Source organism: Spermophilus citellus, assembly GCF_964194105.1.
Source record: "Spermophilus citellus genome assembly, chromosome: 10".
NCBI classification, from domain to species: domain Eukaryota; kingdom Metazoa; phylum Chordata; class Mammalia; order Rodentia; family Sciuridae; genus Spermophilus; species Spermophilus citellus.
The window spans coordinates 102,964,935-102,979,530 of record NC_138197.1 but is presented as its reverse complement, the minus strand read 5'-3'; the positions used below and the strand labels follow the sequence as shown (position 1 = coordinate 102,979,530).

At 34.4% G+C, this 14,596-nt stretch overlaps 1 protein-coding gene across 1 annotated transcript in view; it reads right to left on the bottom strand.

Moving 5' to 3' along the window:
• Positions 1–14,596, bottom strand: part of LRRIQ1 (leucine rich repeats and IQ motif containing 1) — a gene marked incomplete at both ends in the record, with an annotated part of 179,846 nt that overhangs the window by 78,359 nt on the left and 86,891 nt on the right. The window contains one exon of the mRNA XM_081311448.1: positions 6,333–6,452. Within this exon, the coding sequence (XP_081167574.1) occupies positions 6,333–6,452 (120 nt within the window). The remainder of the gene's footprint in view (positions 1–6,332; positions 6,453–14,596) is intronic.

The following is a 14,596-nucleotide window of genomic DNA, read 5'->3' as shown; positions in this document are numbered from 1 at the left end:
TTTGAGTATGATATTTATGTGCCTTTTTATCACAAAAGTTACTTGATAATGAGCTGACAGCTCAAGTATACCTCTTTCTTTTCTTCTCTAATTCTTTTTGTTAAAGCAATTGGAGAATATGACTATCATCAGAAAAGGGACATATGCTTGCAGTCACTTCTTAAATAATGTAGAGGAAGAAATGCATAGGAGTGATAAAGACAAATTTTTGACAACTCAGGATTTTCTCCTGGCCACTCCTGGAAATTATGAGTATTTCTTTTCCCTAAAAGCAAGCACAGCTAAGCATGACTGATCAATCCTTAGGATACAGTCTGCCTGAAAGGAGACAGGCTATTAAAATTAATTCTGGTTAAGTTTTATAAAAATGCACTGGGGACTTGTTCCCAAACTTTCTAAATGAAAATTTTAGCCATAACTGGAAAACAGAAAAGTAGTGAATTTGTGACTACTGAAATGGTACACTGTAATTTTGTGGAGTAAGTTTCAGAATAATATGCTGTACCTTTGAAAGGAACACCTTAGACCCTGGATGCATTCAAGGGAGAGGAAAATCAATCATCTTTTATTCATAGAACTGCCCCTATTGTTTCTCCACAATGAAAATGCCCAAGTAGAATTCTCCTAAACTGCTGCGAGCACTTCAAATTTACCTTACTGCTAGATCTTCCATTTTATGTGATTATATTACATTGTAAAAGTCCAAAACACTTAATTCAAACAGCATCTATTTTCTCACCAAAATAAGTGAAAAAAAGAAAATCCTAGTAAAGGCAGTCTTATATATAGAAAATTTAAAAATACAGGAGCATCCTGGTAATTTGCTATGATTTGAAAATAAAGTGATGGCAATGTCAAAGTAAGAAAAAGGAACATTATCTTCCTAACTAATACTTGGCTTTAGTCACAAGCACCCCTGACCTATTATCTCTTAATCATATACAAAATTATCCATTTAAAACAGAAATAACAACATTTTCTTCCCATATTAAAAACTTAATAATAATTTTCTATTGCATTTGACATAAAATCCAAAGTGCTTGCTTGATATCACATCATAGGTATTATATGAATTAACCCATAGCCATTTTTCTGTTTTTTACCTCTATTTATCCTTCTATACTAATTAGTTCTGCCTATTCTAAACTTTCCATTCCTTTAATATATTGTGTACATATTTCAAGGTTTGAAGACTTGCCTTATATTTAGCACAAAATAGTATTATCCTATGGCTACTTCTTCAATTTATTTTCAATCCTTATTTAAATGCTGTACTTTATACAGAACTTATTTGATATTTCAATTAAATACTATGTTCTGTCCCTTAATCTCATTTTTATAGGTACTTTCAGTATCTTATAGTATACTGTAAATTAATGTGGGTGCTGTCACCTCGAGTAAAATGTATGCCTTGTGAGGTTAGAAATATTATATATTTTGTTCACTATGGTAAAAATACTACCTAGAAAACTTAAGATACTCACTGATGATTAAAATATTATTCATTTATAAAGATAATAATACTGACAATGATGATAGTAGCTTGAATTAGAATTAAGATCCTCCTGATAATTCTATAAATATTCTAAAAGTTATCATCTAAAAAAAACAGAAGCTCAAGGCACTTAAGAGCAATCAAGGCAACCAGGAGAGAGCCAATACCTTAGAAAGTAGAGTTTGATGCTGATGTGAACCATATATTTTCCTTCACGAAAATGTTCCTTCAGTAAAGTTTGAAATTTATTAACAGGAAAGAGATGCCAAACATAAATTTGAGGACTGCTTGGAGAGTTTCACTGGAATAAAGTGAAAAATGTTGAAGTGTACAAATACTAAAGCAGTGAATAGTGAAGGACCAAGATCCCAGAGTTGAGCAAACTAAAGAAATATGAGCTCAAAGTCATGTCTACAACTTCCCTTCATGTTTTCTAATTCCAAGTAGTAAATGTGCACACAAGATGCTGAAAAGCACAGCACAACAGCCACAACGGGAAACTAAAGAACTAAGAAGACATTTTTCAATCATTTGGTGGAGTAGAGAAAGGGATTGGAATTCAGGGATAAACAAGGTGAAAGAAACCTGATATATACCCCAGGTTTTCAGATGAAACACCCTACTGTTTTAAATTTAAGAGAAACAAGAAATAGAACAGCCATACCTAAACAAACAAACAACAACAACAAAAAACAAACTTAAAAATTAGCCTCAAAAGGATCTCTGCTCACACAATAACTGCTTTTCAGAATATAATTAAATCTTCTTTAGAGAAAGAAAACAACATCTTTACATAGATAAAGTCTGGTACATAACCAAAGATTAAATGCATAGAAAGAAGATGAACTGACTAAACATCCAAGAGATCAATACCAATAGAAACAAACCTATAAGTGATCCAGGCATTTCATTAATTGAGAAACTTTCAAAAATACCACACTTGAAATGTTCAAGAAAATATATATAAGATGATATAAAACTTCAAGTTGATTTAAATAAAAGGATCAAATAGAAATTGTAGAACTAAACAAAAGAAATGAAGACTTCAGGAGATGTGCTAAAAATGATTAGATAAAGCAGGAGAGATAGTCAGTGAACTCCAAGATAGGTCAATAGAAACAACAAAATTAAAACACAAAATGTTTCAGGACATTGAAAATAAAAAGCCACAGGCAACAGAAACAAAACTAGACATATGGGATTGCACAAAATGTTTGTATTTCTACACAGTATAGCAGTAGAGGAAACAATTAATGAAACAAAGGATCAAACAACATAATAAGAGAAAATACTTATAAACTATACATCTGATAAGGAGTTAGTATTTAAAATATATGAAAAACTAAAAAAAAACCTGATTTTTTAAAAATGGATCAAGTATGTGAATAGACATTTCTCAAAAGAAGACAAAGATCAACAGGTTTATGATAAAATGTTCAACATCACTATCTTCAGGGAAATACAAGTTAAAGTTACAATGACACATCACCTCACAACTATTAGAATGAATATTATAAAGAAGAAAAAGATAAAAAGAGTTGTTAAGTATGCAGATGAAAAGGAACTGTCTAATACTGTTGGTGGAGAGGTAAATTATTACCAGTCATTAAAGGAAACACTATGGAGTCTCCTCAAAAATTAAAAATAGAACTACCAAGTTACCAAACAATCCCATTTCTGGGATCTACCCAAATGAAATCAATATGTTAAGATATCTGTACTCCCATGTTTATTGTAGCATTACTCATAACCTTTAAGACATGAAATCAACCTAAATATCTGTCTGTGAATGGATAAGGTCACAAACATATACAAGTGGATATTATTCAGTCACAAATATAAGGAAATTATGCCATTTGCAACAAGATAAATGAACATGGAGAACATTATGCTCAGTGAAATAAGCCAGGCACAGAAAGACAAATACCATATAATCTTACTTATATATGGGGTATAGAGAGTATAATGGTGGTCTCAAAGACTGCAATGGTTTGGGGGAAGCAGAGGAAACACTTTTCAACCTCATGTGTAAGTCCAATACAACCTTTACACCAAAATACAAAGATATAACTAAGCAAGAAGTGAAATTTATAGTCTCAACATCTTGAATTCAAATGAAAAAATCATAAAAAAAATATTAGCAAGTCAAATCTACTGGTATGTTAAAAAGAAAATGCATTATAGCCAAATTAGTTTATTCTAGGAAGACAAGGTTTAGTGTTAGAAATTAATCAGTTATATGTATAGAAAGTATTTGATATATATATATATATATATATATATATATATATATATATATATATCTCCCAAATAACATATATAGGATCATCATCATCATTAACAGCAGCAGCAGCAGCAGCAGCAGCATTATCATCATCATCTTGCCTTTGAAGATGCTAAGGAATAACCTCCTTAACCCATAGTTTCTATGAGATCTACAGGAACCTTCTCATTTAGTGGGGAGTATTTAAATTTTCATCCTAAAACCAGGAAGTAGAAAAGAATGTTTGTAATGACCATCACTATGCAAATTGTACTTGAGGTAATAATCAGGACAAGGCAATAAGAAAAACAACTGAAATAAAAGTTAGAAAAAAGAAAAAGAACTATCATTATCCATAGGTGACATGATTAGATACATAGAATATTTAATATACTTAACAATCTATTAAACATAATAAGCAATTTCAGCAAAGTGGCTGCATACACAATCAATAAAATAAAAATAAAGATAAAATGCATTTCCATATGCTAATCAAGCATGATATCAGCAAACACCAAATAGCTAGGAATAAATCTATAAAAATGTACAACACCACTATGAAAAAAACCTTCATAGTTTCTTGATATTGTGTATATTTCAAAAATCCCTCTATATTATTTTTTTAATCAGTATGACAATTTCAGAAAGAACAGAAATTGGCTTCTCAATAATACAAGTCATTATGTATAATGGTTTCCATATTGAAGTTCATTGTAAACAAATTCTGTTCAGTGAAGAAAGCAGGCATAAATTAACTCATCTCTTCAAAATCAAGGTAAATTAAATTTAGTTCTGAAGAACATCAGAAAGAAATTTACAAAGGCAAATAAACTGCAAGGATTTTGCATGAAAGGTGTAGGGTGATTTAAAAGCGATTTAATTGTTTTCAAGATAGCTAGTTTTTTTTTTCACTGAATATAAATAAAAATAAATTTTCCCACAGAAAAATAATTGACTTTATAAGGGAATTTTCAGAAACAATTTAATTCCTTTGAGTATTTGAGATTTGAAGACAAAATAATGTGAAATAGTTGTCAATTTTAAAATTATTTTACCTACGCATCAATTAAAAAATAATAATCTTGGCATTTCTAGAGACATACTGATTAGCAGCATGCTCTGAAAGGTGATTTTATATCCTAAAAGAACAATGTTGAATTTTAAAAGGCTTCCTTTTGATTAAGATATGACTATGTATAATTAAGAAAACAATTTAGATGTGAGCAATAGTGTTATATAAATAATAGCTTCATCTTAGTCTTTTTATTAATTCTTTTTTTTAAACTATAGATGGACACAATACCTTTATTTTATTTATTTATTTTTATGTGGTGCTGAGAATCAAACCCAGTTTCTCATACATGCTAGGCAAATGCTCTACCACTGAGTTAAACTGCAATCCCTCATCTTAGACTTACTGATACAATATTAATGAATTCATAATTCAATATTACAGTGAAATTTGGAGACGCTTGATAAATTATGTCTGACAAACAAATAGAGAAAATACATAAAATAGATTTAACTTTTCTGACTGAATTTAAAAGAAAATATCGTATTACTGAATGTCAAAATTCTCATGATATGTGTGTGTGTGTGTGTGTGTGTGTGTGTGTGTATAAATAATTATATTTAACTCCTAGAGTTATTCACTGGATACTGGTTCCAAGACCCCAGTGGATACCTGAAACCGTGTATTGTACAAAACCCAATAGATGATATAGACAACATTGCCAGCATCACTCACTGGTTTTATAGTCCAATTCCAGGTGTAATGCTAATAAAGAATTACTTGAACAAAAGCACTATGATGCTGAAAAAGTGATCTGTTAACTGTGATATCTACTAAGAAGCTAGTGGGTAGGTAGTATATACAGTGTGGATACTGTGGAGAAGAAGATGATTCATGTCCTGAGACAAAGAGATGATTCATGTCCTGGGAAGGATGAACGGCCATATGAGATTTTATCACACTATTCAGGACTGTGCACAGTTTCAAACTAATAAATTATTTATTTCTGGAATTTTCCATTTAATATTTTAGATCATGAATAAAGGAAAGACTTATGTACTTTTTAAATGAAGTATTAAGTTCATGAAATACAACAAAAACAAAACAAACCAGAATCTTTTCCAGTTCAAAGAAAACTAAAGAAAAATAACAACTAAATGTAACTTGTCTTCATTGATCTGACTAAAAATGGGACATTAGTGGGATTACTGGAAAATATGAATAAAGTCAACTGGATCAAGTAATGCAGCAATGTTAATTCCAAAATTGGTAACTTTACTGTAGTTACATAAGACATTAGCCTCTGGAGAATCTGGTTCAAATGGTACAAGGTAATATTGTAATAATATTGTAACCATTCTATGACCACCTCTAAACATTATACAAGATTATAGGGCAAATGAAGACAATGTTAGGAAAAGCATACTGACTCAAGTGTTACTTGGGAAAAATAAACTATAACATAACATTACTAGAATAAATACCTTAGAAACTGGTACACATCAAAATAGTGTACAGGTAATATTATAAGATAAATATTGTTTGTTGGAGTTGGTACTTACTTCATCAAATGTAAAATCCTCTAAATCTATTTCTTCATATTCTTCTTCAGATTCTTCATTTTTGATAGCTTCTAGAGCTGTTGTCAGTTTCTTTCTCAAAATAAAGCCTTTCCAAACTGCCTAAACAAAAATTTAAACTATGTTATACAGGGTTATAGATCAAACCCCAAACCAGATTCTCTGTGTTATCCCATTAGAAAGATAAAACATCTTAGAACTCAGTTTAATGGCTCAATAATCTGTTTTTTGAACTTTATGTGACACTTAAAACTGTAAGATAAATTAAACGACTGCATGTGTCTGAATCTCAGGAGATTTTCTTTGTGGTAAGCAGAAAAGAATCTTTAAAACTCCCTCAACTGCACATGTAGGTCAACCAATCAATTATCTGACAATTCCTCTAGGACTCATTCTAAACTAAGAAGAAAGAGATGCAAAGAAAACCAATTTTGCTGATTTTCAAATGATTGTGTATAAAATAAGCCAAAGCATATTTAGGAAAACTTCAACATATACAAACGCCCCATAACAATTAATTAATTTCATTTTAAAATAAAGTCATCACAATGAAACTAAAAATATTCAGATTACTTAATAATCTTGGAGCCGGGATGCTTTTCAAACTATACATCTAAGTATGATGAAGCTTTAGTATCTGTATATAAACATATATAGATATATACATATGTTTATATACTGCATATGAGTTTCAGAATATATTAAGTATAAAATCCAGGCAAAAAATAATTATGGTTTATTTTTCATACTACTGTTTATAAAAAAATGTATATACATATATTATAAACATGCACATTAAATACATTAAATAAACATATTGAAGTATAATGCTGGCTTACATTTAAAATTAAAAGTATAAATTATAAAATTTATTTTTAATATGGTTACATACAAAGGCAGAAAACTAGGTAGAAGGCAATAGAAACGTGACTTCTCTAAATATTCTTTGCTTGGATTTGGCTTCAGAACTATGTACATGCACACTCTGAATAAATAGCTGGTTTGTCCCATTTCTATGGTCTTTGTTTATTTCTACTTTATATGTATGTATAAACCCACTCCCCTACCTCTCCTCCCTCCGAAAAAAAGAGCAATTATGTTAGTAGGAACCAAGAGTTTATAAAGAAAAATTGCAAATGTAAAAATTAAATAAATATCATATAGTCCCAAATGTAATTTTAAAACACCTGTATGAAACGTGGTAAGTTTGTTCCTTAAAAAATTATTTTCAGTGGGGCTGGAGTTGGAGCTCAGTGGTAGGATGCTTGCCTCATATGTGTGAGGCTCTGGGTTTGATCCTTAGCACCACATAAAAATAAAATAAAGATATTGTGTCCACCTATAACTAAAAAATAAATATTAAAAAATGTGTTTTCAAGCTCAGCACATTGAAAAAAAATCTAAAAATAATGACCATATCTACATCAATTTATTCTGCTAAAATCCAGATTGGGGTCTGTATATTATTTCAACCAAGCAAACCAAGGATCTTTGAAGAAATTAATGATTGCAAGCCTGGGACAAAATGTCTACTAAGTGAACTTGAAACAATGTATTGTTTGTTATCAAATTATAAAGGAAGTAAAAATTTTTGACTACTGAATTGTATCAAAAGGTTAACTTGAAGAAACACATTGGCCAAATAAGAAACAGTTTGCACATTAACAAGAATAAATGCAATGGAAATATATACGTTTATGTACAAGATTATAGGACAAATGAAGACTATATTAGGAAAAGCATACTGACTCAAGTGTTACTTGGGAAAAATAAACTATAATATAACATTATTTATTTATTTTTAAAGTTAATGAATTCATTATAATAATATGCATTATGGTAACCTGTGGAAGATGCTAGGAAACCTCACTGATCTAAAAATTGACAATTGGGGCTGGGGATGTGGCTCAAGCGGTAGCGCGCTCGCCTGGCATGCGTGCGGCCCGGGTTCGATCCTCAGCACCACATACCAACAAAGATGTTGTGTCCGCCGAGAACTAAAAAATAAATATTAAAAATTCTCTCTCTGTCTCTCTGTCTCTCTCTCTCTCTCTCTCTCTCTCCTCTCTCACTCTCTCTTTAAAAAAAAAATAAAAAATAAAAAAAATAAAAATTGACAATTAAGGGAAAGTATCAAGCATTTAACGTGCCTTTCCAGGATGAACTGTGTAACCCAGGGTATCTAAAGAATTTATTAGAAAAAAATTTCCTGTATAGCATGTTTTAGCTAATAAACGAAGTAGCAAAAATGTACAGTATCATGATTTTACAGATCAATAATAAAATAGTTGGCATAGGAAATGTTTATAAATGAACACTAATATTCCTGAAAAGGAAGCCACCAGATATTAAGTACTTTGTTGTAACACATACCACCATCTACAAAGTATCTTTGCTGAAAATAAACAAATCTGAATCAGATCTAATGTTAGATCTTGCTATAGATTTACAAAAACAAATGAGCATGAGACATATTCAATGCACTGGGAACACAAATTAGAGGAAGTACAAATCTATAAAGGACAAATGATCTGGCTTTTTCAGTGAATAAAACTTAAGGAAAAGAAGGGAATCGCTCTGTGTTAAACTATAAGTATCATGCAAACCAAAGGCAAAGTGCTGAATTTGCTTATATTTTGATTAAGAAAATGTTATAAACTAACATTTGTAAAATTGGATAGGAAGTCTGAATATTGATATGATATTTGGAGATACTGAAAACTAATCATCACATTTTAGCAATATATTACAGGTATATATAAAGCAATAGGTCATACAGAAGGTAATAATTAAATATTCATGAAAGTGTGATTTGTGTCACACAATCTAGTGATGAAGAAGAAGAGAGGATCCTAAGATGGCGGCCGGCGAGGAAGCAGCACATTCAGTATTTCCACAGTAACGGGATCAAAAAGATCCATTAATACACCCAGATTCTACCTACTGATGAACTTTGAGCAAAATTCCGCTGAAAAGAGACCTGCCGGAAATTAGTAAGTTTATTAGAGGTGACAGTTTGTCCCAGACGAGTGAATCTTGGCCACGCGGTGCAGAGGACCAGTCCCGCTGCCAGCCGCCGCCAAACGGCTGCCGGCGCCGCCCGCCCGGTTCTGCAAATGGCCCCCGGCGGCGGGACCTGGCGCGGCGAGAAAGGTCCCCGTCCGCACATCAAACATCCCCCTGCCCGCCCAGCCCAGGAGGCAACGTGAAGGGAATCTAACCAAGCCTCTATGAAATAGCGAACTGGGCTGCGTACAGGGGTGGCTGAAGTGCTAAGCCTGGAGCTCAAAGCAGAGGCTTTAATCGAGTCTTTGCGCAGCTTGTTAGAGCTCCTTTCACCATTAGTCTGTAGTGGACCACCCGGCCAAACAGCAGTAAAAACAAAGAGATTGAAAAAGAGACGCTTGGCTCCCAGACGCTTTTCTGCTCAGAGCCACAGGCGCTTTGCGCCCATCTGCTTCCTCTTCCACTTCGCTCCCCGCAGAGAAGCTGAATGGGTAATCAGCAGTGGATCCTAAATACCTGAGGCTAAGAAAGCTCAGTACACCCCCGCCCTTTTTTTTTTTTTTTTTTTTTTTAATATTGTCTATACAGGGAGAATTAGTGGACTGAAACTGAAATTGTTGGCTGGGCTGGGGTTTCGGGGCCAAAAATCCACTCCGCGGGAGCCGCCATTTGCTTTCGGCATGCTGTCTTGAGGGCCCTGTCTACACGGTCTAGCTGCCGCATCTAGAGACTAGAACTGGGCTGCGTGCCGAGCCCTGTCCTCCGAAGGCTGGGTCGTTCGGCATCCCCCTGTGAGAGGACCCGTGCTCCGGAGGAGGCGGTTGGAGAGCCTCGGCGGCAGCCGCTTGGGCCCCGGGAGCTAGGCACTGGGCCGAGGAACAGCGGAGGCCGCGGCGGCGCTGCTATCTAAAGCCTATTTGCTCAGGATCACTAGGCAATGCTGAGCTGACGTGGAGCTAGGGCGTACACTTTGGGCCCCTCAGAAAACACACACTGAGCACGTATCTGCTGCGTTTAAGCCCCGGATCGCCTGCTTCTCGTGACTCAGCACTAACGACCCAGCTGAAATAACTAGTCGGCCCACCTGATCTCACAGAGGTTAAAAAAAAAAAAAAAAACAGAGCACCATAGCCAGACCCAGGGAATCAGGAGTGATGTGGGATTAGCGGCACAGAAATCCCGGCTATCGCCCCCACCAGGGCTGACAACAGAGGTCCCTTGCACCACCTACCAGGGGAGTTGCTACCTGAGGGCAAACAAATTCGCTGGGGGTCCTCAGCCCCAAACCCTACAAACTTAGGGCCTGAGGGAGGCAAACAGAAAGGGTGTGCCCAGGCATCCGTGAAAACAGGGCTCCCAGGAGCAGGAGACCCGACGTGTAGACAGTAATGTGGTAAGCGTCACAGGCGAGTGGGGCCTGGATTGAGGAACCACAAGAGAAGGACCCAGGCATCCAGGACTGGAGACCCGCACAGTCGGGGAAGAAGAGCTGAGGCACAGTGATTGGCTCCCACCTATCAAGAGGAGAAGCCTGGCCCAGTGGGCATAGCTCCACCCACTGGAAGAGAAGGCAATCGAGCTTTATGACTGCATTTATTATTAGTATTTTTTTTTTTAATGATTATTATTAGTATTTTTTTTTATTCTCACTTTTTGTAGTTGACGTTGTTGTGTTCTTTAACTTTCTTACTAATGGTTTCAATTTTTTTTTGTTAATTTTTCTTCTTCTTCTTCTTATTATTATTATTTTAAACTTCAATTTCCATTTTTTATTACCATTATAATTTTTTTCGTTTGTTTTAAATTTTTATTTTTTCGTTTTTTCTCTCTTTCTTCTCACTTTTTTTTCTTTTGTCTTTTCATTTATTTTCAACTTTCTTATTCCCCCTCTCTTGAACTCCACCTGCCTACACTTACTCTCTTTAGTGACTTCTTCCCTTCCCTTCTAATACCTCTCCTCCCAAGCATCAAATAAACTTATAAGAGTAAACAGTAACTCAACAGTCAAACAGAACAAGAAGTATCATGAGCATAAAAAAGCAAGGAAGAAAAGGAGTACAAACAATGAAAGACAGCCTAAATATTCAGGAGGACCTGGAGTCATCAGAAAAATGGCCATATAAAGAACTCAAGGAACACCTTAGACAGATGAAAGGAACCTTAAAGATCACATTGAAAATGAATTACAAAAACAGATAAAAGAAGAAGTTAAGCATCTTTATCAGGAGATAGAGATTATAAAAAAAAAATCAAACAATAATTCTAGAAATGAAGGAAACGATAAACCAAATTAAAAACTCAATCGAGAGTATCACTAACAGAGTGGAGCAAGTAGAAGCCAGAACGTCAGATAATGAAGACAAAATATATCACCTTGAAAAGAGTCTAGCCAACTCAAATAGGCTGGTAAAAAATCACGAGAAAAACATCCAAGAGATTTGGGATAACATAAAAAAAACAAACTTACGAGTCATCGGGATAGAGGAGGGCACAGAGATTCATGCCAAGGGAATGGGTAACTTACTGAAGGAAATAATTACAGAAAACTTTCCAGAAATAAAAAAGGAAACAGATATACAAATTGTAGATGCATACAGGACACCGAGCACACAAAATCACAATAGACCAACGCAAAGACACATTGTTATGAAGCGATCCAATATACAGAACAAAGAGAAAATATTAAAAGCTACAAGAGAAAAGAGGCAGATTACATTTAGGGGTAAACCAATAAGGTTGACAACGGATTTTTCATCACAGACGCTGAAAGCGAGAAGATCCTGGAACAATGTATTTCAAACACTGAATGACAATGGATGCCAACCAAGAATCCTGTATCCAGCAAAATTAAGCTTCAGATACGACAACGAAATAAAAATCTTCCATGATAAACAAAAGCTAAAAGAATTTGTAGCCAGAAAACCAGCATTGCAAAGCATCTTGAGCAAAACTCTACACGAGGAAGAAATGGAAAACAATAACCAAAACCATCAGCGGGAAGTGCCTCAGTAAAGACAGAGGATGGGAGGAAAGCTAATCATGGAGAAACAAACTAAATTAGGGGAAAAAAAAGAGATAAATAATCAAACATGGCAGGAAGTACAAACCATATATCAATAGTAACTCTAAACGTTAATGGCTTAAACTCTCCAATAAAGTGACATAGGCTGGTAACATGGATTAAAAAAACAAATCCAACGATATGCTGCCTCCAGGAGACACATCTGATTGGAAAAGACATACACAGGCTCAAGGTAAAAGGTTGGGAAAAAATATACCAAGCACACGGTCCTCGTAAGCAAGCAGGCGTGGCCATTCTCATATCGAATAAAATCGACTTCAAGACTAAGTTAATCAAAAGGGATAAGGAAGGACATTATATACTGTTAAAAGGAACCATTCACCAACAAGACATAACAATTATCAATATTTATGCACCAAATAATGGTGCTGCGACGTTCATAAAACAAACTCTCCTCAAGTTCAAGAATCAAATAGACCACAACACAATAATCATGGGTGACTTCAACACACCTCTCTCACCATTGGACAGATCCTCCAAACAAAAGTTGAATAAAGAAACTATTGACCTCAATATCACAATCAATAACCTAGACTTAACTGACATATATAGAATATATCAACCATCATCAAGTGGATATACTTTTTTCTCAGCAGCACATGGAACCTTCTCAAAAATAGATCATATATTATGCCATAGGGCAACCCTCAGTAAATATAAAGGGGTTGAGATAATACCATGCACTTTATCAGATCATAATGGAATGAAACTGGAAATCAATGATAAAAGAAGGAAGGAAAATCCTACATCACATGGACAATGAACAATACGTTACTAAATGATCAATGGGTTACAGAAGACATAAAGGAGGAAATCAAAAAATTCTTAGAGATAAATGAAAATACAGACACAACATATCGGAATCTATGGGACACAATGAAAGCAGTTTTAAGAGGGAAATTCATCGCCTGGAGGTCATTCCTCAAAAAAAGGAAAAACCAACAAATAAATGAGCTCACACTTCATCTCAAAGCCCTAGTAAAGGAAGAGCAAAACAATAGCAAATGTAGCAGAAGGCAAGAACTAATTAAAATCAGAGCAGAAATCAATGAAATTGAAACAAAAGAAACTATTGAAAAAATTAACAAAACAAAAAGTTGGTTCTTCGAAAAAATAAATAAGATCGACAGACCCCTAGCCATACTAACGAAGAGAAGAAGAGAGAGAACTCAAATCACTAACATACGGGATGAAAAAGGCAATATTACAACAGACGCTTCAGAAATACAGAAAACAATTAGAAATTATTTTGAAAACCTATATTCCAATAAAATAGATGAAAGTGAAGACATTGATAAATTCCTTAAGTCATATGATTTGCCCAGACTGAGTCAGGAGGAAACTCACAACCTAAACAGACCAATATCAATAGATGAAATAGAAGAAGCAATTAAAAAACTTCCAACCAAGAAAAGCCCAGGACCGGATGGGTATACAGCGGAGTTCTACAAAACCTTTAAAGAAGAATTAATACCAGTACTTTTCAAGTTATTCCAGGAAATAGAAAAAGAGGGAGCTCTTCCAAATTCATTCTATGAGGCCAACATCACCCTGATTCCGAAACCAGACAAAGATGCCTCAAAGAAAGAAAACTACAGACCAATATCTCTAATGAACCTAGATGCAAAAATCCTCAATAAAATTCTGGCGAATTGGATACAAAGGCATATCAAAAAAATTGTGCACCATGATCAAGTAGGATTCATCCCTGGGATGCAAGGATGGTTCAATATACGGAAATCAATAAATGTTATTCACCACATCAATAGGCTTAAAGAGAAGAACCATATGATCATCTCAATAGAGGCAGAAAAAGCATTTGACAAAGTACAGCATCCCTTTATGTTCAAAACGTTAGAAAAAATAGGGATAACAGGAACTTACCTTGACATTGTAAAAGCTATCTATGCCAAGCCTCAGGCTAGCATCATTCTGAATGGAGAAAAATTGAAGGCATTCCCTCTAAAATCTGAAACAAGACAGGGATGCCCCCTATCACCACTTCTATTCAATATAGTTCTCGAAACACTGGCCAGAGCAATTAGACAAACAAAAGAAATTAAAGGCATAAAAATAGGAAAAGAAGAACTTAAATTATCACTATTTGCGGATGACATGATTCTATACCTAGAAGACCCAAAAGGGTCTACAAAAAAAC